Raw genomic sequence first — 27,322 nt, 5'->3', positions numbered from 1 at the left:
AGCTGCTTTTGTTTAAACAATTTTGGTTAAATAACAAATATATCAATTTTTTTTTTGATGCAGAACGAAAGTAAATATTTCAAAGTTAAACTCTAAGAAAGTTTCATTTTAATTGGTTGATTCGTTTATGATTTATGGCCGTGAAAACAAAAAAATTATGTTTTTTTGCCACATTTTGACCGATTGCCACGTCCCCTTTATATATTTCTTCACATTATATAGATATAAACCTTCCTCTTCAATCAATCTATCTTTAAAAAAACCGCATCAAAATCCGTTGCGTAGTTTTAAAGATTTAAGCGATTACGTGGACATAGGGACAGAAAAAGCGGCTTTGTTTTATAATATGTAGTGATTTTTATATATATTATTTTTATTTTTTTATTCTTTATTACCCCAATTAACTTTTCCCCCATTTTTATCCGATTAGTGTTTTTACATGATTTTTGCGCAAATATGCATTGCTGCGGTTTGCAATTAAATATTTGAAAATAGGTGGTTTCCGTTCGCAACCAAAAGCCCGCCAAACGGCGAATGCGCGTGTTTCCGTAAGACAACAAACAAACTGCACGCATTCCTTACTATAATATTTATTATTGCTGCATTTTCATATGTGGTTTTTGAATGAGAGCGCATTATTGCTTTGCATCTCAAAGCATTCTCTCGCTCTTCTCTCTTTTGCTGTGGAAGTGAGACGAATTTTCTTAAGCCTTCATATGAATGCGGCAGAACTAGTCGTACCGGCTTTCGAATGCTTATTACTTAGCGTTTTTTTTTTGTATGTAGAAATTATGCTGCCGCTTTTGTTGTTCTCATACCGGGCAATTGCTACTTTTTGGTTGCAGCATTTTTGCTGTTGTCTTGTCGCATTTGTTATCGTTCAAACCACTTACTGCTTATTTCGACATTGTGCTTTGTTGCTAGTTGTGTTTTGCTGTAAACATTGAAATTTCGTAAAATTTGCAGCAATTTAACTTTTGCGATTACCGTTTTTATATGAAACCCATTAAATCTGTTTTCGTTTGTGTGTGTATGTGAGTAAGCCCTGAGCTCGTTTATAAGTTCAAATCTTACTAGTTTTGATCCAAGATTATTAGTGCTTAAATGGGCTTGAATTTGAACTAATATCTGATTGAAATAACATCTTTGTGAGCAATTTTTGTAATAGGTATGGCATGATTTCGTTCACCATTCCTCTATTTTGCTTATCGAGTTCGCTACTTTAGTCTTCAGTTTTCCACGGTTTTCAAACAACTTGCGTGCAGTGAAGTACGACAATTTTATTTATATTGACTTCGTGTCAACGAATGATTGATGCGGCCAATCTGTAATTATTCGTCATACTTCTTTCATTACTTTGCCAAACAACAGGGACTGCGAATTGACGGCGAATGAAGGTAAAGGTAGCGCTGTGAGTATTATAAATATGTAAATTGTCACATCATTGCGCATAATTACCCAGCGCATGGTGCTTGGTTGATCGTGGCGACTGAATAAAGCCAATGTCAATAAGTGTTTAGGTACAGTCATGACACTGACGCAAATAGAGAAAAGGAATTAATAAAAACAAGTGCAAACAGTAAATTGGCAACTAGGGAAATGAAATTATATCGAATTTGCTTAAGAAAAATGATAAATAAATAAAAAATAAATATAAAATTAAATTATATATTAATAAGACAATTTTACAAATAAAATGAAATAAAACGAACAAAATAAAACGTAAGGAAATTAAATTTGTTTATTATAAACTTAAATATAATGCACGAAAAAATGAATAAATAAAATTCATTTAACTAAATTACATCAAATCTTCAAATATTATAAAACGAAATAAAAGACATTGAAACGAAATAAAAAAACAACAATAAAATACACTGAAAAATAAGGTTAAATATAAATAATTAAAAAATGGAATAAAAAAAGGAAATTTCAAATGAAATGAAGTAAAATAAAATAAAACAAAATTAATTAAAATATAATATAGTAAAATAAATTAATTAATTAAATAATGGAAATAAAAATAATTAAACTAAATTAAATTACAATAAATTAAATTAAATAAAAAATAACAAAATAAAATAAAATATATTAAAAATAATAAATTATATAAAATAAATAAATGAATAAAATTAAATTTTTTAAATTAAATCAAATAAAATTTTCTAAAGTGAAATAAAATAAAATAAATTGAAACGAAATACATAAAAACAAATATATAAAAAATAAGAGAAAAGCATTATATGAAAAATAAAGGAAAAAAAAATTAAATAAAAAAATAATGCAATCAAAAATTAAAATTAAAATAAAACGAGTCAAAATAAACAAGAACACAATAAAGTGCAAATAAATTAAAGTTAAATAAAAAAAATAAATGATGTAGAACAAAAAAAAAATAAAAAATAAATAAAAAACGACAATTAAACAAAATAAATTAAAATAATCTGAGGTGAATGCAAATTAACTAAACTTAAATTAATTAAAGGTAAATAAAATAAAACATCGATGTTAAATAAAAATAAAAATATATTTAAAATTGCTAAATGAAGTAAAGTAATAGAAAAAAAATAAAACAAAATGAAAAAATAAAATTAATGAATTAAATGAAAAAAATAAAATAAATAAATAAAATGAATGAATTAAATGAAAAAAAATAAAATACATTATATAATAAAATGAAGGTAGAAAAAAGAATTAAATTTAATTGTGTTGAATTTCATTAACTTAAATTGACTTAAATGACTTTAAATTAAAATTCTAAATAAATTTAAAAAACTAATATAAGAAGCCAAATTAAAGTAAAGTAAAATTCTATTAAACGAAATAACAATAAATAATATAGTGGGTAGTCGAAAAAGTATTTTCTTTTGTCAATAGATGTTGTTGGAGTCATCTATCTCCAGTGCTACAAATCACATTGTGTCATATCATATGGTGTTAGAATGGTGACATTTTAAGCTTCATTTAACCAAAAAAAAATTAAATTCGGAAAAGTTGAAAAAAAGTTATAGCTCCTCAAAAATGAGTGAAAATAATGGAGAAGTTCGCTATATTTTGAAATTTTTGTGTAAAAAAGGGAAGAATGCCACGCAAGCCACCAATGAAATTTGTGAAGTTTACGGAGACGATGCTGTATCAGTTCGTGTAGCACAACAATGATTCGCTCACTTCCGTTCTGGAACTTTCGATGTGAAAGATGCACCTCGCTCCGGTCGACATATCGTTGAAAAAGTCGATGAAATTATGGAAAAGCTGCCATGGCATCGCCAAGGCACTAAACATTCATCATCAAACGGTTTTGAACCATTTAAAAAAGGCCACATGAATTGTCTGTGAAAAATTTAATGGACCGAATTAACATCTGCGATTCTTTGCTGAAACGAAATGAAATCGAACCATTTCTGAAGCGAATGGTAACAGGAGACGAAAAGTGGATCAAATACGGCAATAATGTGCGAAAAAGATCATGGTGCAAGGGTGGTGAAGCTCAACAAATGGTCACAAAGCCAGGATTGACGCCTCGAAAGGTTATGCTGTGTGTTTGGTGGGATTGGAAAGGAATCATCCACTATGAGCTGATCCAGCCTGCTCGAACGATTGATTCTACACTTTACTGTCAACAACTGATGAGATTGAAGCAAACAAACAAAAAAAAAACGGCCAGAACTGATCAGCAGAGAGGGTGTCGTCTTCCATCAGGACAACGCTAGGCCACACACATCTTTGATGACTGGGCAAAAACTGGGAGAGCATGGCTGGGAAGTTTTGATGCATCCACCATATAGCCCTGACCTTGCACCATCAGACTACCATTTGTTTCGGGCAATGCAGAACTCGCTTAATGGAGTAAAGTTGGCTTCAAGAGAAGCCTGTGAAAATTACTTATCTGAGTTTTTCGCCGAGAAACCACAAAAGTTTTACACTGATGGAATAATGTCTGTAGAAGAAAAATTGCAAGAGGTGGTCGACAAAAATGGTACATATTTGGTTTAATAAAGTTCATTATAAATACAATATAAAAAAATGAGTTGAAGTTTGATTAGAAATACGAAAAGACTTTTTCGACTACCCAATATATTCAATGCTATCAAGTTTAATGAAACAAAATGAGGCGAAATAAAATTACACGAAATTTTTTGTCATATGAAGAAAATGCAAAATATCGTCAGGGAAAATAAATATTTTGTCAGTGTTATAATTTTGAATCCAATAGCTTTATAAGAAACGCGGTGTTTACATCAGTTGTATTTCCAGCCCAAATGCAGCTCGCTCCTTTTTTTTTTTTTTTGTTTTTTTTTTAATTGGCGCGTACACCCTTTTCGAGTGTTTGGCCGAGCTCCTCCTCTTATTTGTGGTGTGCGTCTTGATGTTGTTCCACAAATGGAGGGACCTACAGTTTCAAGCCGACTCCGAACGGCAGATATTTTTTTATGAGGAGCTTTTTCATGGTAGCGATACACTCGGAGGTTTGCCATTGCCTGCCGAGGGCACATACCTCACATATAATATGCTGATTGTTTGAGAGATTGAATTTGAAAAGGTCGAGCCAAGGAGCACCAGGAGATTTGGTGGCTCCTAAAACACTCAGGCTAAAAAGCCCATTGTTTTTAAAGCTCTGGAAAGGGTGTAGATAGTCAAGGAGGGAGGGAGAAAAGTATCAGAGAAAGAGATGGGAAAGAATAGAGACAGAGATAGAGATAGTTAGTCCTGTGAGAATTTTCCAGATTCTTTGGCAAATCTGTAAATATCCTCCAGTTTTAGAGAACGAATATTACTCATTCTCATGACATCGGAACCCAATACTCGTAGTCGCGCTCTAGCAAAGGCAGGACACTCACAGAGAAAGTGCTCAGTGCTATCCGCCTCCTCCAAGCATGACAGGCATACCGGGTCCTCGATGATTCCAATGGTGGTCACATGCTGACCCCATGGGGTGTGTCCTGTAATGATGCCGACCATCAACCGAACGTCTTTCCTTCCAAGTTTTAGTAGAAAGTTTGACAGTTTTCTGTTCGGACTTGTCACAAAGTACTTTGCAGTTCTGCGGCGTTCTAGACCGGACCATCGTTCTTTATGTAGATTGCCTACATAATCGTTGATCCAATTCTTGATTCCTGCGGGACTGATTCCGATTATTGGCTCTGGCCCCTGTGGGGGCACCGCTGATCCACGATTGGCCGATTCGTCGGCAATTTCGTTTCCTTGAACACCGGAGTGTCACGGAACCCATATAAGTACAAGCCTGTTTTGTCTAGCGACAGAATTAAGCTTCTTCTTACATTCTTGAACAATCTTTGAGGTTTGCTTCGCGTTCTCCAGCGCCTTCAATGCAGCCTGACTGTCACTGAAGACTCCAATCTGTTTCCCGCTCTGTTTGAGAGATTAATTATTTATAACTTCGTTAAGTGGCAGGTAAGCAAATGTAGGTCTCATTTTAACTGAAATCATTTAAAAAAATTTGCAAACTCTTCCAATACGTTCATATGTATGTAACAAATCAATCAATGTAATGATTGAAAGATTGTACTTGAACAGAGGTCAACTGAAAAAATGTTGAAAAAACCACGGAATTTGAGATTTATCCACTATTAAGCATTTTGGTATACAGGGTGGGCCATATAGTGTTTGCTTTTTGAACCACCTATTTTTTTGAGAATGGTAACACAAATGACATGTCAAATGTGTTCATAATTTACTTAAAGGCTTGACATTTGTGCTTAAAAATTGGGTTGATCGAATGGCCTACTGTAAAGCCAGTCGTGGCAGTCATTTGAACGATATTATTTTTCATTCATAAATGACAATTGAACATAAATAAAACAATTGAACAAAAAAAAAAAAAAGTTTGAAAAAATATTGATTAGTTTTTTTTTAAGCCGATTCCAAAAGCAAATTTTACATGGCCCACCCTATAGAATTATTATAAAGGAAATACCTGCGGTTCTTTTAAACTATTTATAATTTTTTTTTTTTCATCGTATATATTTAAAAAAAAATCATTTTTTTGTGTTATTTTTTTATCTTATTTTTTTTTTATGTTTACTTTTATTTAATTTTTTTATTTCATTTAAATTCTATTGTTTTTTAATTTAAATTTAATTTTTTCGCTAGCAATTTATCGGGTAAACATTTTTTTGTTTGTTTGTAAAAATTTTGGCAGAATAAGTTGCTAAACAGAATTCATTGCTTCATTGGTTCTCTGGAGATATCGGTAGTGAAAGTAATCAGAACGAATATGGGCTGGTTAACTTGAAATTTCAAATGTATGTAGTTTTATTACAATTACAATCAGTGCAAATGAATTTTTAAATGAATTAATTTCTTTAGTCAACAATTTTGTGACGATATTTATTTTTATTAACTTTTTTTTTATTAATCCATTTTTGGCAAAAAATCAATGTAAAAAATCCATCGTGCTTCTATGTGCCATACAAAGTACGTTCGCCTATTTTTCCATATAAAAGGTGCTCGCTAGCATCATTAGGACAATTTTCTTCCCAAATTAACGCTATTTTATAGCCACTTGCAATTTGCACTTTGGTATACTAAAATTGAATGGGCTATAAAACTACGTACCAGAAATTATTCTACAGAATCTGATTAAAATTGCGAAATTTTTGTGAAAATTTGTAGAATTTTCAAAAGTTTTTCATAAAGTGTGAAAAACGATTCAAAAGCGATGTTTTTGTAAAATGAGTTGAGATTTTATAAAAAAATATTAGACACTAAATAATTCGATAGAAAAAGTTATTTCTAATACTGTTCACCCCTCGGCAGGTAATGGAAAATCTGCGGGTGTATTTCTGCTATAAAAGAAGCTCCTCATGAAAACCAATTTGCTATTCGAAGTCGGTTTAAACTGTAGGTCCTTCCATTTGTGTACCAACATCAAGACGCACGCCACAAATAGGAAGAGGAGCTCGGCCAAACACCTAACTGAAGTGTACGCGCCAACTATTTATTTATTTTTAAATAAACAAAAACAAAATAGCCAAAAGTGGTCAAAGTATGGCACACCCATTTTATTATTGTTCATTAGTGTGTGTATGCATAAGTGCATACCTACATACAGATGCACAATGAGTGTCTGCCCATGACTAGCAAAATACCATCGTTCAGCTGTCGGATCATAGCTACTATCACTGACACAATTCAAGAGATTCGAGGGAAGTCAGGAGCGTTTTTTCAATCGATTACATGCGAAAGACTTGGCTCAAATGCAATATAAAAAAGAAAAACAAAATTAATTAAAAAATATAATAAAATAAAAATAAACATATAAATAAAAAAAATTTAAATTAAAAAAAAAAGCTGCGCATGTCACCGAGAAAGTGAAGATCCCGATACCCCAATCGTTGACGACGGAATTGTCGTTCCGCTACCCGATCATGACGAGGTGAGAATAGCGATAACGCGGCTAAAGAACAACAAAGCCGCGGGCGCCGACGGACTGCCGGCTGAGCTATTCAAACATGGCGGCGAGGAGCTGGTAAGGTGCATGCATCAGCTCCTATGCAAAATATGGTCGGAGGAAAGCATGCCTGCCGATTGGAATTTAAGTGTGCTCTGCCCAATCCATAAGAAGGGCGATCCTGCAATTTGTGCCAATTACCGCGGGATTAGTCTTCTAAATATCGCCTATAAGGTTCTAGCGAGCGTATTGTGTGAAAGGCTGAAGCCCACCGTCAACCAACTGATTGGGCCTTATCAGTGTGGCTTCAGACCTGGAAAGTCTACCATCGACCAAATATTCTCAATACGCCAAATCTTGGAAAAGACCCATGAAAGGAGAATCGACACACACCATCTTTTCGTCGACTTCAAAGCTGCATTCGACAGTACGGAAAGGAGTTACCTGTATGCCGCGATGTCTGAATTTGGTATCCCCGCAAAACTAATACGGCTATGTAAGATGACGTTGCTCAACACCAACAGCGCCGTCAGAATTGGAAAGGACCTCTCCGAGCCGTTTGATACCAAACGAGGTTTCAGACAGGGTGACTCCCTGTCGTGTGACTTCTTTAACCTGATGTTGGAGAGCATCGTGCGAGCCGCAGAACTTAATCGCTCAGGCACAATTTTTTATAAGAGCGTACAATTGCTGGCGTATGCCGATGATATTGACATCATCGGCCTTAACAACCGCGCTGTTAGTTCTGCCTTCTCCAAACTGGATAAAGAGGCAAAGCGAATGGGTCTGGTGGTGAACGAAGACAAAACGAAGTACCTCCTGTCTTCAAACAAACAGTCGGCGCACTCGCGTATCGGCACCCACGTCACTGTTGACAGTTATAATTTTGAGGTTGTAAAAGACTTCGTCTATTTAGGAACCAGCATTAACACCGATAACAATGTCAGCCTTGAAATCCAACGTAGAATCTCTCTTGCCAACAAGTGCTACTTTGGACTAAGTAGGCAATTGAGTAGTAAAGTCCTCTCTCGACGAACAAAACTAACACTCTACAAGACTCTCATCATGCCCGTCCTAACGTATGGCGCAGAAGCTTGGACGATGACAACATCCGATGAAGCGACGCTTGGAGTGTTCGAGAGAAAGATTCTGCGTAAGATTTTTGGACCTTTGCACGTTGGCAACAGCGAATATCGCAGACGATGGAACGATGAGCTGTATGAGCTTTACGACGACATAGACATAGCGCAGCGAATAAAGATCCAGCGGCTACGTTGGCTGGGTCATGTCGTCCGAATGGATACAAACGCTCCGGCTTTGAAAGTATTCGATGCGGTACCAGCTGGTGGTAGCAGAGGAAGAGGGCGGCCTCCTCTGCGTTGGAAAGATCAGGTGGAGAAGGACTTGGCTTCACTTGGTGTGTCCAACTGGCGCCGGTTAGCACGAGAAAGAAACGACTGGCGCGCTTTGTTAAACTCGGCCAAAATCGCGTAAGCGGTTATAGCGCCAATTAAGAAGAAGAAAGAAAAAAACATATAAATGAAAAAAATATAAATAAAAAAAATGTAAATTTAAAAAATTTTAATAAATTACATAAATTACGTGAGATAAGAAATGCCGAAAAAAATGAAATTGGAAGTGAAATAATAAAAATACGTGAATCTTACTGGCACTCATCGAGCGCACATTACTCGTATTTGTGAATTAACATTCATGTATTAAAGAAAAATATCTACAGAAAAGAGTGCCAGGGATAATGAAATTATGCAAAAGTTATACTCTTGCTATGGCTTTATTGAAAAGTTGAAGTCACAAATTAACCTAAATAATTTCAATATGTAATTTTTGCCTATAAAACCATTAACGGATGTTTACAGAAGTCTTTTGTGTGATTTTCAATTAAATTGACATTGGAAACCACGGACGAACTACGCCTGGATATTTATTTTATATCTCTATTGCAACCGTTGTTTTCTACTTGTTAATTGTCCTAACAGGCCGTTAAATATTTAGTTACATCTTTATAAGCACTTACATTCAAATATAATATAATAAACATTTTTTTTTTCATTTTTACACAGGCACATCTTTCAATAGCAGTGAACTAGCGCTTTTTACTCTCCAACTTTCGTTTTCTTTTTTTCGCATATTCGCTGCTTGCTTGCTTTGTTGGATTTTTTCATTATATTCGTACACAAATTCGCTCGCCATGCGCGAGATACAATTTCACACAAATTTTATCACGAAGTTGGTAGCTATCAACGTGACCATCATCACAGTCTTCACTGTTATGTATTCTCATATTTGCAAAACGGGAGAGTTGTCTGTCGGTTGTACTATTTTACTTTTGCTTGACTATTTTTTCGAGTGAATTAACCACCACTGAAATATATATCACCACTCCACTATGTGCCAGAAACCCCACAAAAGTGGCGAACATTTACCGAAATCAAGATCTGAGATTGATTAGACTCTTTTATTATATATAAATAAAGGCACATTAGGCCCACATTTCAAGTAAATTTATTAAATATTTCATTGCTGGTAGAAATTTAAACTTTGAAATTTGTTGGAAGCAATGATCGGTTTTTTTGTTTTACAAGTTATCATATTTATTAAATAATTCGATCTATTAATGATTCGATCCTAACACAGCAAGGGTAAACCTTATAATTATTAGTGTAAGTCACAATAGTTTACAATTTTCATGATAAAATTTACAAAGACGTTTTAAGTTACAAAGAAAACCAAATAATGTTAACATTACTAATGAATTACTTGTGAATTAAAATTATCTCTCTTAGTGCTAATATATTTCTGAAGTTCGCGCCTAAGTGTGTTAATGTTACTTAGAGATACTAAATTTTGGGGAAGAGAATTCCGAAGTCGAGTCACATGCTCCAAGAACTGAAAGGGATTTGAACTGAATAAGCTTTTCCAAGGACATGCAGAAGATTGTGTCAGAAAGATGGGAAACATGGTCGCTTGCACTGATCCCGAACACATAATGAGTAAATATTATTATGCTTATGTTAACACGCATATAATTGAATTTACCTTCTGCTCAAATATGAACGAGACGTTATCAATAAAACGGTCCGCGGATGACATATGGCAAAAATACATTTTTTGTTTTTTGGTAGGACTGTTATAAGCTTACATGGCAAATTTCAGCGTGATATGTCACATAGTTTGTTTTCTGTGCTACTGTAAATAAGTCAAACTCGAGTGTGTTCTTCGAATTTAACGATGGAAATTCAAGTTGAACAAAGAATTTGTTTGAAATTTTGTTATTCCAACAAAATTTCAGCTTCAGACGCCTTAAAAATGTTGCAGACAACCTATGGGGAATCTGCTCTATCGCGTGCACGTGTTTTCCAGTGGTACAAATCGTTCAAAGAGGGCCGTACATCGGTTGAAAACTTGCTTCTTGAACGTCGTCCAGCAACATCAGTAAACGACGAAAACATCGGAAAAGTAAAGGAAATTGTGCTTGAAAATCGCACAAATCGCAAAATCGGTTAACGCTGAATATTATTTAGACGTTTTAAAGCGTTTGCGCGAGAACATTCGTCTTAAAAGGAAGGAATTGTGGGACAACAAGTCATGGTTCTTGCATCACGATAATGCACCAGCTCACACATCACGTCTTGTTCGCGATTATTTGAACAAAAATAATGTTAATATCGTTCCGCAAGCACCGTATTCGCCTGATATGGCTCCATGTGACTTTTTCTTGTTTCCCAAGCTCAAGTTGCCGCTCCGTGGAAAACATTTTGAGACAATTGAAGTCATAAAAGAGAATTCGAAGAACACATTCGAGCTTGAATTGTTTACAGTAGTACAGAAAACAAACTATGTGACATATCACGCTGAAATTTGCCGTGTAAGCTTATAACAGTCCTACCAAAAAAAAAAAAATTTATTTTTGTCAAATGTCATCCGCGGCCCGTTTTATTGATAACGTCTCGTTCATATTTGAGCAGAAGGTGTAAGTATCTTTTGCTAAAAGAGGTTGCCAGTTTTCAAAATTCAAGAGATTTTAACCTTGAACTAGTTCATATGTTTACATGAGGTTATGCTAAACTTATAATTCTTACAATTTTTAGTTCTATAAAAACTACTAAAAAGCCATTAACCTCTTTTTATCACAATATTGAGGTAATTTTGTTCTTTAGAGTTTAGACTGTAAGGAATTTGTGTCATCCCTTGCAACTTTTTAGATTCAAATCTAAAATTTTGTCCATAAAGTGCTTACTTTGCCTGCGGTAACTAAAAATCTGTAGTCAATTTTGTTTGTCTTGTAACGCCTGCAGCTCACCTACAATAAATGTAGCTTACAGGGTTCACTACGGAGAGATCACTGTGCCATTTTTGAAGCCGTTTTTAGTTAAAAATAATATTTTTTATTAATTTTTATAGATGGTTTTTTTTACTTGTCATAGATTTTTCTTTAATATTTGTGAATTGTTTTTTTTTAGCTTTTATAGATTTTGTTTTAATTTTTTTATAAACTTTTTATAATTTGTATAGATATTTTTAAGTTTTCTTAAATGTTTTTTTTTGTTAATTTTTATAGATTTTTTTTTATTTGTAAATTTTTTTAAATGTTTTATTTTTGTTAATTTTTATAGATTTTTTTTACTTGTTATATACATACAGGGTGCGCCATCTTTTATGTCGGTATGTACACGCTGGATAACTTTGTCATTTACCTACCGATCAACTTCAACATACATGTTTTCGATACGTAAATTCAGTACAATTTCAACCATGGACCGCATACACCGAAACAACCGAAATCGACGCTATAAAACCCGAAATGCTTGACAAGATGATGGCAAACGCAGAAAAAAGATCGCAGTTTGTGATTGCTAATAAAGGTGGCCACTTGATTGCTATTGTATTAAAAAAATAGTTTTAATAAATTGTAAATAACAAAATCAAATAAAAATACCTCACTTACACAAAGCAGTAGTTTTTGTTTTTTTCAAAGTTATTCAATGTTTTCATACCGACATAAAAGATGGCGGACCCTGTACATGTTTCTAATATGTATAAATTGTTATTTTTTTTAATTATTGCATATTGTTTTATCATTTACTGTGCGATTTTTGGAGCCGTTTTTTTACAAATAATTATTTTTTTTTATTTTTAATTTTTATAGATTGTTTCTTTGTAATTTTTGTTAATTTCTTTTTTAGTTTTAATAGATTCTGATTAATTAATGTTTGGATGATTGAATTGATGTTTTTTTTTTAAATGTTATCAATTTTTTTGAAGATTGTTTTTTTGATTTCGTATATTGTTTTTGTTTTACTTTAGGTTAGGTTAGGTTAGCCTGGTTGGCAATAAGCCACGCATAGACCTTTTGGTCCCTAGCGATACCAGATGGAGACCGACCTCTATGAATACCTAAAGTAGACGTCATGTAGGATGACAGCGCTTTTGGCGAACCTAAGTGGGGCTGAGAGCTCCGCTTTTGAGACGTCTTCCAGACCTTCAAACAGTGGGGCATCTTAGTCGCGTTTTTAATAATGCCGGACAAACGCACAGAAGGTGTTCTAAAGTTTCCTCAACATCCTCTCTGCATTTTCTGCATCTGTGCGTGTTAGCAATCCCTATCTTGTACGCATGTGCAGCCAATAGATTATGACCTGTTAGCATACCTATGATAGTTCTGCAGTCCTTTCGCGAGAGTGTAAGTACGAATTGAGTCAGTTTTTTGTCGTTAGTTCTACACATGACTTTTGCTGTTTTGCATGTGGTCAGGTTAGTCCACCTATCTTCCACTTGCCTTTTCATGTGGTCATCCATTTCGTTGTATAGCGGTTTTGGTATGTCGTACTCTTGCTCAAAAGGTAGTCTAAAAGCACTTTTTGCTATCTCATCTAATATGGACTATGAATAAGTTCGTGCGGTTTTTTTTTCGAAATTTGAAACTTTATTGACGTAAAATGGTTACAAATTTAATATTCAAAATATTGTCCATCGCTTACTACTACTTTTTCCCATCTTTCTGGCAATTCACGGATTCCCTTTGTGAAAAATTCGGTCGGTTTTGCCGCAATCCACGAATCGATCCATTTTTTGACTTCATCGTAATTACGGAAGTGCTGGTCAGCCAGGCCATGTTGCATCGATCGGAAGAGATAGTAATCGGATGGCGCAAGGTCTGGACTATACGGCGGGTGGGGTAGGACATCCCATTTGAGCGTTTCTAAGTATGTTTTGACCACTTGTGCAACATGTGGCCGAGCATTGTCATGTTGCAAAATAACTTTGTCGTGTCTATCGGCGTATTGCGGCCGTTTTTCTCGCAGTGCTCGGCTCAAACGCATCAATTGTCGTCGGTAGACATCCCCCGTAATCGTTTCATTCGGTTTCAGTAGCTCCTAATACACAACACCCAGCTGGTCCCACCAGATACACAGCATAACCTTCAGGCCATGAATATTCTGCGCCGACGTCGATGTTGAAGCATGGCCAGGGTATCCATACGTTGCCCGACGTTTTGGATTGTCGTAATGGACCCACTTTTCATCGCCAGTCACAATTCGATGCAAAAAACCCTTTCTTTTGTGCCGTTGAAGCAGTTGTTCGCATGCCATAAAACGGCGTTCAACGTCTCTTGGCTTCAATTCATACGGCACCCAATGGCCTACCTTTCGGATCATTCCCATGGCTTTTAAACGTTTGGAAATGGTTGATTGATCAACTCCCAAAGTTTTTGCAACCTCTTCTTGCGTTTGAGCCGGATCTTGATCGAGCAATTCCTCCAATTCGGTATCCATGAACTTTGGCGGCGCACCCTCGCGTTCTTCGTCTTCCAAGCCAAAATCACCACTTTTAAAGCGTGCAAACCACTTCTGGCACGTTCGCTCAGATAGAGCATGCTCACCATAAACTTCCACCAAGATACGATGACTTTCGGCTGCTTTTTTCTTCATATTAAAATAATGAAGAAGAATTCCCCGCAAAAACACATTATTTGGCACGAAATTCGACATTTTCAAGTGTGGTAAAAATATTGTTGTTTACGCTTCAAATAAAAAACTTATACTGACGTTTGTGCCTTACGACAGTAGCTCTCCAATGAATGTTTGGAAATGTGGATCGATGGAATAATAATCAAGTTACGCCATCTGTTGTAAAACCGCACGAACTTATAAATAGACCTATTACTATTTCGTTCCCCATAATGCCTTTGTGACCAGGTACCCAGTAGATATGCAGCCTACTGTTTCCGGCTAGCCTTTTATGGCCTCCCTGCTCGGTCGAACATTTTTGGACTTAATACAATATGAGCTTATTGCTCTTATTGCTGTTTGACTATCCACGTATGTATTCATTGTTGAGTTCTCTCTTGTTCTAGTGTAGGCTAGCTCCGCGGCTTTCCCCAAAGCAAAAACTTCCGCTTGGAAAATACTGCTGTGGTCTGGCAGCTTGATAGGCTGCCTTATTCCTAGTTTTAAGCAGTAAATACCCGCTCCCACTCCGTCTAGAGTTTTAGAGCCGTCTGTATAGATGTGAAAAGTGTTATGGCCATCATGCCTTTGTGCCATCCCTCCTCTTAAATTGTAGTGCGCCTTGGATAATTCGTCCGGCGCAATTGTGTCTCTAATGTATGTGTCTAGAATCTTCTCTAACGTTTTTAGGAGAAATGAGGTCAGACTAATGGGCCTGTATTCCTTTGAGTATAGAAGGTTGCTTTTTCCTGCTTTTGGAATAAACACAACTCTCGCTTCTCTCCACAATACAGGAACGTAGCTGAACCTCAGACATCCCCTGAATATAGTTTGTTTTACTGTATGTTTTATAAACATTTTTGTTTGTTTTTATAGTTGATGTTTTACATTTTTATATATTAGATTGATTTTTTATTAAATTTTAATAAATTGTGATTGATTAATGTTTATGGATTTTTTTTATTTTTATAAATTTGTGTTAGTTTTTTCAGATTTCCTTTTTTTAGTTTTATACATACATATATTTTTTTTAATTTTTATAGACTGTCTTTTTTTTAGTTATATAGATATTGTTTTAAATTTTTTTATTTCAATATATTGTGTTTTTTTGCTTAATTTTTATACTGTTTCATATTTTTAATTTTGAAGAGGCTTTTTAATTTGTATACATTTTTTTCTTTGTAAGTTTTAAAGGTTTTTTTAATTTTTATAGTCTTTATAGAGATACTTGTTTTGATTGTTTAATTTGTGTGCAATTTTTTTAACAATACTAAGCCTTATAAAAGGGGTCGCCTAAGGAAAACCTGGACCGACAATTAATGACGACGCCAAGATCTTTGGGTTGAAAAACTGAAAGATTTTTGCAAACGATCAAGATTTTTGGTCGAAGTTATTGAGGGAGGCCAAGGTTCAACCCGGATCGTTACGTCAACAATCGTGATGATGCAATTTTTAAATTTGTATATTTTCTAATTTTTACAAATCTTGTGTTTTTTTTTTAATCTATTTTTTATTTTTTTGTTTGTAGGTATTTTACGTATCGCCATCTATGTCGATAAGCTCAATATCATTTATTCATACATTTTTTGGAAACTTCACTGTAGATTCGTAGTTGTAGGTCTGCGAACCATTCGCCTACAACAAGTGTAGTTTGGACCTCTTTATTTAAAAATTATTTTTTATTTTAATGTTTTTTATTTTTTATAGTATTTTTTAAATATTTTAAAGATTTTTTAATTGTTATAAATACATTTTTTTATACTTTTTACTGTAACATTTTTTAATTTTTATATTTTTATATGTAATAATTTTTTTTGTTTAAGTTTTATATTTAATAATTTTTTTTTTAATTTTTATATTTTATAATTTTTTGTTTTTGTTTTAATTTTAGAAAAACTTTTTTTATTTTCTTTTTTTAATGATATTCTTATAGGTGTTTTATGTATCGTCCCCTGTGCCGATAAGCTCAAAATCATTCCTTTATTAATTTTTTGAAAATCTACTTCAGAAGATAGTTTTTTATTAATAACCATAATATTACAATACCCAGCATCCGTTGCTATGCCTCGTTGAATGAAATCAAAACAACCAATCAGAAAAATATCAAGCAAAATTGATTTTATTAATTTTCTGTCTCAAACCGTTTTTGAACTTTGCATTTGGGTCATAGTTGAACAGCTTATGCGGATTATGAAGTTTAGGGTGTGCTATAAATAGTGGGAAATGGGAAAAACTAAGATTTTTTAGATTAAATTTAAGCAAATATTCGATTATTAGTGACGAACGAGAGTGGTGGCGCGGCCTGGGGGCTGTGGGAAGGCAGTTCCATCATAAAAACATGCCTATAACCTTCATTGGGTGAAAATATGAATGTATACAATTTTTTACGTCATTTGGTGTTATCGTTTCGTAATGATGCGCGCACAACGTACAGACATTCACCTTTATAGTATAGAAGATTTTTCTAATAAAGGGTTTTTCAGTTGCCTCGGGTCGATTTTGGCGCCCTGTGGCAGCCATTTTGTTTTGGTGACATCTGTCAAATCTTTTGTTTATTATTCAGTTGTTTATGCCAAATCATCATGGCAAGTTACACGATTGAACAGCACGTTGAAATGATAAAACTTTATTATCAAAATGAGTGTTCATTAACGCAAACGGTTTTTAATTGGCGCGGGTCGATTTTGGCACCCAATTTCTTATGGCCCATATTGAACCATATGGACCTAGACGACAGGACGACGCTACGTGCCACACAGCAAACGCCATTTTATTCCATTTCAACATCTACCCGCCCTTATTGAAAAACCCTTATTTATAAAAAATTTTTTGGTATATATTTTTTCTTTTATACTTTTATACTTTTTAGTTTTATATTTTTATGTTTTCTAATTTTTATATATTATTATAAATATTTGTTAACTTATGGTTTAATTGTGTTTAATCTTAGAAATCCATTTTTTTATTTATTTTTTATTATTCTTGTGGGTTCATTCATTCATTTTTTCATAACCCAACTTCAGATTCGTAGTCAACAATGCCAAATATGTTCCATATACGAAGTTGAATCAAAATCTGAGGATAATTTTTAAGTCAACCGTTAAATTAAGTCTGCAATTTTGAATTTTGAAAAATAAACTTCAGATTCCTAATCAACGACCTCAAAACCCTTCTATGGAAAGTTTCATTAAAATCAATCAAATGGTTTGTTATTTTCGCCATTTTTGAGGAGCTTCTGCGTTTTTGTTGTTGTTGTTTTAGTAGTGTATCAAGCCCTGCCTTTACAGTGTAGTTACCGTCTATCATCGTCTCTCTCATCATCTATTTCTACGAGGTGAGTCCAAAGGAACAGAGATGTTAGGCGAGTGCGTTGGAGGAGGCACTTGAGCAGGTGATTAGTGACGTGAAGTAAAATCAACGGCATTTCCGTTTGAAATTAGAAACCCTAGTCAGGTTATAGAAAAGTTTGAAGACGCTTAAATGCCCCAAAGACTAAAAAAAAAAATTCCCACGATGTTGAGCATTTGCGGAGGAAGAAAAAAATAAAAATATTATTGTATTAAAATAATATAACATTAAGCACAAAAAAAATATTTTTGTTGTTACACGATTTCGTTTGTGGTCGACTGTGAATTACTGGGTAGTCTGATAAAGGTAGCTGAAAAACACAAACTAACTGACGCAGCACGTTCACATTTTGACAGGAGTCAACTGAGAGATGCCTGTTGACAGGAGCAGTATTTCTTTTTCAGTAAAGAGGTCAGAAATACAAAAAGTCACGGACTTATTGAGCCGCCCTCGTACCTTCTTTTGAAAAATATCTCAGATTTGCACCTCTTTCTTCACACTTACCGATATTTCCAATCTAATTTGCTCTTGTGCAAGTACAACGACAACAGCGGCACATCCGAGATCTCCGTCTCTTGGCCGCCTGCTTCCAGCAGCAAAATTCGCCAATGTGTCACTTCTGACAAACGCGAAGCTAACACACATCCCGCCGAGCCGCCACCCACAATGATGAAATCGTAGGCCAACGATACCTCTGGCACATTGAATGGCCTATTCTCCGGATCGAAGAGATCATAATTGTAGTAGGCTATGGCAGCTACCAGAAAAGGCAGGATAGCCAATTTGCCCACGCCAATCACGGTGGTGGCGATTTTGATAGCGCCAGCAATGGCAACACCCAACTTGGTGGCACCCACCGCAGCCGCACCCGCTGTGACGGCCGCTTTCGAGCCGGCGCTTGCCTTGAAGATGACACCGGCAGCAGCGCCAAGACCGAGGACCATTGTGGATTTTTAAATAGAAATTATTGACAATTGATAATTGACAAGGGAATTTATGTTTTTTTTTTGAGTAGCACAAAACGGTGATTGCGGTAATTTTTACACTGCGCATACGCACACGTACGTATTCTGCACCTTACAATTCGGTCACTTTTCACTCATCTAGACTCGTTTTATCAAAAACTAATTTTACACTTTCTTTGATTTGTTATTTTCTTTACTTGCACAACCAAACAACTGTTATTTTTATTGTTGTCGTTACGACGGCGCGCAGGAGACGTGTGACGTTCGACGATGGAGAATGTTGGAATTTTTTTGTATGCACACTTGAGAGATTTCTTTCACGTATGCGCATTTAAGGCATTTCTCCTGATCAACCGATGGCGTTTGCGGTGGCGCATGCGCCCACTAAAGCCAAGCAGTTAATTTGTTTACAACAATCGAAATGTTTTGCTGCATAAATTTTCTACTCAATCGTTAAATGCACAGCCACAAATCGTGTGTTGTCGCCCGACCACTTCCACTTTTTCCATGTGATTATATTCACAACACTTTTTTCTTCTTTTTTTTCTTCGCATAGGAAAGTTTCGACAAATCGCCCGTTATACCGTTAAACGCGTCTGCAGTGTTACACCGCCGTTTTACATCTGCGCGAAAAAATTTTTTGTGGCTGGAGCAAATGTTGTTGGTCATGCATGGCAGCCTATGGAGAGGTCTGTGGTATATTGGCTAACATTGGCTGGCTTAGAGACTTGTTTTTTGTGCTCAACACTCTGGCATGCAATAAATGCGCGCATGCGCGTGCTGACAACAGCAAATCGTACGCTCTCGCCGCAAGTCGCTCACAGCCGGTTTGGTAATGTAGCGAAACGGTTATTGTGGACTGAACCGATTGGCACTCAATTTCGCTGGGTGTTTTTTCTTGCTGTTATAAGGGATGTTTCTCAAGGCTGTGTTGTGTTGGTGTGTTATTGCTTGTACTTACTTTTGGGCTTTTTCGTGTATTGAATTTTTCTTTTAAATATTTTTTTTCGTTGTAGATATAAATTGTTTAACAACAAATGTGCAATTATTTTTATGGCTCAGTATACTTTTGTCCTCTTCTCTCTCAACATTCCATGAACAATTTTAGTTTTCACAAAACTTGCCTGCAAAAAAGTAGGATTTAAGGGCCGCGGAGACAAACAGGAAGTCGAGAAGCAAATTCAATTCACTGACTAACGTAAAACTGCGCAACCTCCGTTCCACAAAAAATGACTCTTCGTTTAAATAAAATGAACAAAGCCATGATTTTCGCAAACTTTTATGTCATTAAAGGTGTACCAACTAACTCCTCGCGCTTCAGTTCCCACTGGCACTCATAGGTGACGAGAGTTAAATATAAATCATTTTTTTTTTTTTTTTTTTTTTATTAATTTTTTTAGGTGACGAGAGTTAAATATAAATCATTTTATTTTTTTTTTATTTTTTATTAATGTTTTTAGGTGACGAGAGTTAAATATAAATCATTTTAGTTTTTTTTTATTTTTTATTAATTTTTTTAGGTGACGAGAGTTAAATATAAATCATTTTATTTTTTTTTTATTTTTTATTAATTTTTTTAGGTGACGAGAGTTAAATATAAATCATTTTATTTTTTTTTATTTTTTATTAATTTTTTTAGGTGACGAGAGTTAAACATAAATCATTTTATTTTTTTTTTTATTTTTTATTAATTTTTTTAGGTGACGAGAGTTAAATATAAATCATTTTATTTTTTTTTTTATTTTTTTATTAATTTTTTTAGGTGACGAGAGTTAAATATAAATCATTTTATTTTTTTTATTTTTTATTAATTTTTTTAGGTGACGAGAGTTAAATATAAATCATTTTATTTTTTTTTATTTTTTATTAATTTTTTTAGGTGACGAGAGTTAAATATAAATCATTTTATTTTTTTTTATTTTTTTATAAATTTTTTTAGGTGACGAGAGTTAAATATAAATCATTTTATTTTTTTTATTTTTTATTAATTTTTTTAGGTGACGAGAGTTAAATATAAATCATTTTATTTTTTTTTATTTTGTATTAATTTTTTTAGGTGACGAGAGTTAAATATAAATCATTTTATTTTTTTTATTTTTTATTAATTTTTTTAGGTGACGAGAGTTAAATATAAATCATTTTATTTTGTTTTATTTTGTATTAATTTTTTTAGGTGACGAGAGTTAAATATAAATCATTGTATTTTTCTTATTTTTTATTAATTTTTTTAGGTGACGAGAGTTAAATATAAATCATTGTAATATATTTTTTTTTATTTTTTATTAATTTTTTTAGGTGACGAGAGTTAAATATAAATCATTGTAATATATTTTTTTTTATTTTTTATTAATTTTTTTAGGTGACGAGAGTTAAATATAAATCATTGTATTTTTTTTTTTATTTTTTATTAATTTTTTTAGGTGACGAGAGTTAAATATAAATCATTTTATTTTTTTTTTATTTTTTATTAATTTTTTTAGGTGACGAGAGTTAAATATAAATCATTTTATTTTTTTTTTATTTTTTAATAATTTTTTTAGGTGACGAGAGTTAAATATAAATCATTTTATTTTTTTTATTTTTTATTAATTTTTTTAGGTGACGAGAGTTAAATATAAATCATTTTATTTTTTTTTATTTTTTATTAATTTTTTTAGGTGACGAGAGTTAAATATAAATCAGTTTTTTTTTTTATTCTTTATTAATTTTTTTAGGTGACGAGAGTTAAATATAAACCATTTTATTTTTTTTTATTTTTTATTAATTTTTTTTAGGTGACGAGAGTTAAATATAAATCATTTTATTTTTTTTATTTTTTATTAATTTTTTTTTTATTATTCTAAAGCGCATCTAGGTAACAAAAAGATTGGCGATACTTTCTATGCAAATTTTTCTAATATTATATTTACTTTTTAATAGAAAAATATTCACTAATTTTACCTGATAAATTTCAATCAAAAAATTAGTGTCCAAATTTCTTTGAAACAATGTTTCCAGAGCAAATATGGAACAAAAAATGTTGAAGACCGTAGAAAATCATTGGCTGCTTTTTTATAATTATTTAAGATACAGTTTTAAGTATAAGTGAAAATTTTGCGCAATAAAAGCTATTATATAATAATTTTTTTTTCTAAAACTAAACATAATTTTTTTTGTAAATTTCTTATTTATTTACTTTTTGCCATAAAATGTACATTTGTGCTCACATAATCAAGTTACTTTTTACAATATTCGCAATATTTGTCAAGTTACGAGGGTTGCGTTTTTTATTTTGCTCCCAATAAGGAGAACACAGTAAGATAATAAACACAGTTATAGAATGGCTTTATTATTTTTCATAACATTCTACTAGAAAGTTAATACACTTCTGCATTCGCTTGAACCCATTTTTAAAGCGGTTTTGCCACTCAGAAGGGGATACCTCCAAAACGAGATGTTTAAAAACTTCAAGAACTTCTTTAGGCCTTGAAAAACGTTAATCTCGCATTTTATTATTGATGTGCGGGAAACAAAAAGCATTTATTGAGTGTCAAATCGATCTTTTGAGTGCTCAAAAAGTCTCTTGTGTGAGCCGATACCTGAGCACTCGCATTGTCTTCGTGAAGAATGATTCATCTTTGGCGGTTGGTTTTCCTTAATTCTCCGAAATCCTTTCCCAAAAAAATGTTTGTGTGGGTTTTTGTGGCAATTGTCAAATTATCCAACGAGCACAAAACTTCTTAACGACCAAATGTAATGTTGAATGTATGCTCGTCGCACTAATGTTCAAGGATGCCTCTATCTCCCGACTTGTCACATGATGAACTTGCGTTATTGATTAACGCACATTGTAAGTTTGAGTTTTCGAAAAAAATTTACCGAATTACAGCTCATCACACGCAGTGTTGCAAGGGCCCTAAATAAAAAAGGCAACCCTCGCATTTACTGAAAAGATGCTTTTTACGTTAGCTATACTTTTGGGAACTCTATAATTTTTTCTCAAAAATAGCATCAAACGTCATGGGAGATATAATTTGGAGACCTCCTGCGATCCCAATTTCATGACACGCAACATAACGAGGCTTAACGTTAGCTGATCTAGGACACAGGCCGACTAATACTATCACCGAGTTCGAGGTTAATATAAATGATGTTTACAAAGCGCTGCTGACATTGAATACAAAGAAAGGTGCTGGCCCGGATGGACTACCAAACACCTTCTTCAAAAACTGTGTTACCAGCCTCAGCGGACATCTCACAGATATATTTGATTTCTCTCTACAAACCGGTACCTTCCCAATAGTTTGGAAATCCTCCTTCGTCTGTCCCATTTACAAGGACGGTCCTAGGTCTGAGGTTTCCAACTATAGACTAATCTGCATACAATCCTCTCTCGCTAGCTCTTTGAAAAAATAGTTCTCCCCCAACTCACAGCATTTTTCTCAAACGTTATCACCAACAAGCAGCACGGTTTTGTTGGCGGGAGGTCTACTACTTCGAATTTGTTTATCTATGTCAACTACGTCCAAGAAGCGCTAGACGAAGGACATGTAGGGCACATCATCTACATGGACTTTAGCAAAGCATTCGATAGGGTCGATTCAAGTGAGGGTGGATAGTCATCTATCCACCAAGCATGATGTAAGGTCGGGTGTGCCCCAAGGATCACACCTGGGTCCAACTCTGTTCAACATATTCGTTAACGACATTGGCGATCATTTACTGTCTGAATACCTGCTATATGCGGACGATTTAAAAATCTTCAGATCGATTACTAGTGTACAAGACAACAAAATTCTCCAGAGTGATATTGACTTATTGTCGGCCTGGTGCAGCCGAAACAAACTAGGCCTGAATATCAAAAAGTGTGCAGCAGTATCTTTCTCAAGATCGCACGTCTGTACTCCAACCAACTACAATTTAAACAACGAGACAATAAGTGAAATCGACAGCATAAAGGATCTAGGTATCATCATAGACAACAGATTGACATTTAACAAACATATTAACAAGGTTACTCTCCAAGCGTTTAAAACTCTTGGTTTTATTACTAGAACCAGCAAGGACTTCACAAATCCCAACACCTTACTGAGCCTTTTCTCCTCCTTAGTCCTTCCAACTTCATGGAATGTAATACAGTAATCTGGTCTCTTTTTACTGACTCTGCAATCAAACGCGTTGAACGAGTACAAGTGAAACTCTGCAGAAGCTTGGATTACCGATACAGTCGCCAAGGAGGATACAGATCGACACTTGAGATCTATGACCAGTTCCACATCAATAATTTGCAAGCACGTCGGCAGGTAGCGGACCTAATATTATTTTTCAAAGTTGTGAATGGCCTGATCGATGCCCCAGATATCAATAGTTGCTTTGAATTCGCACCGGTTGGACTTCCACTGAGACGCAATCGCCTGCTAAAAACCACAACGACAACTAAAAACTATGTTTTTGACGGTCCACATAACCGAATAGCTAGGATCGTCAACTCTCTGCACAACGAGGGGGACTTTTACAGCGGATCACTCAATACCTTCGTACCAGTTACTAAATCACGTATATTACCATACTCCTAGGTCAAACAACATTTCGAATTTTTTTTTTTTTTTTTGAATCAATTAATTGTTACAAATACCCAAATAATTTGTTTAAACCTTTCCCCTCAAAATACATTTCTTCTCTTTTCATTAATTGTTACCAAGTTGTATATTGCCGATTGGCGTTTGTGTATTAAATAAATAAATAAATAAATAAATAAATAAATAAATAAATAATTGCTGACATGCTGAGGCATGAATTTACGGACGCGACAAGAAAGCCAAAGGTGAAAAGTGAGCCAAAGAACACCAAAAAAACTTCGACAATAGTTCAGATGATCAGGTAGTTTTTCAGATTAAATACCTGATTATAGTAAGTTTGAAAATATATATTTTTCTAGGAAACATAGGGCTTCAACACACAGATTTTAATTTGATTTTTTTGAAGCTAGAAATTTTATTTGTCTCCACGAATAGCCTGCTTTCTGCTCTGATCTTCTGCATCCACCTGTCGCTTGCCGCATCTGCGACTTCCTTGGGGACTTCAATCCCACGCATTTGTATGCTTTTTCTTGGACTTCATCGCTACGTTGGTACGGCTTACTTTCAAAAAAGCAAGAGAAGGGATACATCTGAGCTCTCTAACTCCCGCCAATACTGTGGGCAAAAAGTAAGGTGAATTTGGTTGTAAAATGAAAAATCTTTATTTATTCTCATCACCTCTCGATTAAATACACTTATGCCAACGATTTTTCCAATCCCCAAAACATGCCAAATAGTCCATTTCCGGTATAGCCATCAGCACCTTCTTCGATTCAGCTTTTATCTCCTCAATCGACTCGAAACGCGTTCCCCTGAGTGGTCTCTTGAGTTTTGGGAATAGCCAGAAGTCACACGGAGCCAAATCAGGCGAATACGGTAGTTGCGGAACGATATGCGTGGAATTTTTGGCGAAATGGTCATGAAGAAGGAGTGCAGTGTGAGACGGTGCATTATCGTGATGCAAAAAACCAAGAGTTGTTGGCCCATAATTCTGGTCTTTTTAGACGAATTGCTTCACGTAAACGACGCATAACGCTCAAATAATATTCCTTATAACAGTTTGGCCAGGTGGAAGGAATTCATAGTGCACCACACCACGAAAATCGAAGAAAACTGTCATCATGACCTTTATTTTTGAACGACTTTGACGTGATCTTTTCGGTCTGGCCTCGCCTTTAGCACGATATTCGCTTGATTGGTCGGTTGTTTCAGGGTCGTAAGCATAAATCCAAGTCTCATCTCCCGTAATGATGTATTTGAGCTTGTCCTGATAGTCTGCAAGCATTGTTTCACACACATCAACGCGACGACTTTTTTCGAAGAAATTGAGAGTTTTCGGTACCAAACGAGATTTGACTTTTCGTAGGCCCAAATGGTCTTTCAAAATAGTTTTCACAGATCCTTCTGATATTCCGATCATATCATTAAGGTCTTTAACAGTCAACCAATGATTTTTGAGCACTAACTCCTTCACTTTATTGACGTGTTGGTCATCTGTTGACGTCGATGGTCGTCCGGAGCGCTCCAAGTCATCAACACGTTCTCGACCCTCTTTGAAGTCTTTGTACCACTTATAAACAATTTTCTGCGACATGGTCGAATCACCAAATGTCTTCTGCAACATGCTAAACGTTTCCGCAGCCGAAATTTCATTCCGCAAACAAAATTTGATGGCACTTCTCTGCTCAATCAAATCAGACATTGTAAAAATCGAAAAATACACTCTTGGTCGTTTGGTAAACACAAGCGTAAATATGATAATGACATTCACATGAAAGTTGGCCCAGATGTTATTAACAGTGCTGCCAACTCATGAAAAAAATAACTAAAGCGAAATTTTAATCCCGCGAAGTTTGACAAATAAATTCACCTTACTTTTTGCCCTGCGATTTGTTCATAAATGGGCGTGAGAAAAAGTGTTTGCGGTCTCAAATGGACGGTCTCAAATCAGGACAAGGGCAAATTTAGGCTCGATGTTAAAATCTGTCCTTGCTCTACATTTTTTGAGCCTGCAGCGGCATCCTGATCCAAGTCGAATGAGCGTTAGACTTGACCCTTGCGTTAGGCTTACCATATCCTCTTAGAGTGAACGAGTGGTATCGAAGGATGGTCAATCACCGCGACGAGCATCAGTTGATGTGTATAGAAGCAGGCTCGCAGTGAATGTTACTCAACCGATCCTGGTATTACATGCCTTAAAGGGCATGTGTTAAATCTCGCTGCTTCTAGTAGAGTGAGGGAAAATATTTTAATTTCCAACTTCCAATGCGCTTATAAAATCATTTTCTCACATTCCATTTTCCCACTGTATTTCTATTACAATTAAAGCCTCAAACGCTCCACAACACCAACAACAACATCTTTTTTGCCAAATCACATGTGTCGCAAAACTTCACATTACATCCCGTACCTAAAGTTACGTAAACGATCATAAACAAAAAAATCAACAAAAATAACTCATAACATTTGCCCTGAAATAGCCCATTAGGTCAACTGAATTGTGTAAGTACTCATAAGTACTTACATGCGCACTTGCATACATACAAACATATGTTTACATTTCAGGTCGTTCATTGGTTGGTACTTGTACATCTTTATTACTTTTGGCAATTACAATAGTTAAGTGCGTAGAGCAGTAATTTAAAGTTGACCAAGTTTCGAAGGCCACAATTTAATCAGCATTTTTCACGCTTTGCTTTGAGCTCTTGCAACGGTTGATATTTGTCGAAATTCACCTGATTGATCACCTTGCATTGATGGATGGATGATTTAAAATATGGCATTCTGTGAAAAGAGTACCGGTAATCGATCATTAAAAACCGTTGACGAAATTCCGGAAAAAGTTAAAGAGGTGAATAAAAAATTTTATCCCGGCTTTATCTGGCGTTTGAGATGTGAAATTCTTCATAAAAAGCCGAGGTTTGTGGCAAAATAGCTCCTAGAGGCTATCGTTTTGAATGAATTTCTGGCTAAGAACTCAATGAGTATCTTCGAACAACCTTCGTTTTCACCTGATATGGCGTCAGTTGGCTTGTCTCTTTCAAAAATTCAAATTACCATTGCGAGTTACCC

At 34.6% G+C, this 27,322-nt stretch overlaps 1 protein-coding gene across 1 annotated transcript in view; it reads right to left on the bottom strand.

The window, feature by feature from the left end:
- The window catches only part of LOC128858712 (glucose dehydrogenase [FAD, quinone]), a 70,109-nt gene extending 50,729 nt beyond the window's left edge, over positions 1 to 19,380 (bottom strand). The window contains exon 1 of the mRNA XM_054095191.1: positions 18,232 to 19,380. Within this exon, the coding sequence (XP_053951166.1) occupies positions 18,232 to 18,671 (440 nt within the window). The 5' untranslated portion in view covers positions 18,672 to 19,380. The remainder of the gene's footprint in view (positions 1 to 18,231) is intronic.
- Positions 19,381 to 27,322: the final 7,942 nt, after the last annotated feature.

Source organism: Anastrepha ludens, chromosome 3 (assembly GCF_028408465.1).
Source record: "Anastrepha ludens isolate Willacy chromosome 3, idAnaLude1.1, whole genome shotgun sequence".
In the NCBI taxonomy this organism is placed as follows: Eukaryota; Metazoa; Arthropoda; class Insecta; order Diptera; family Tephritidae; genus Anastrepha; species Anastrepha ludens.
Note: the sequence above shows the minus strand (reverse complement) of the source record. Positions and strands in the feature narration are given on the sequence as shown.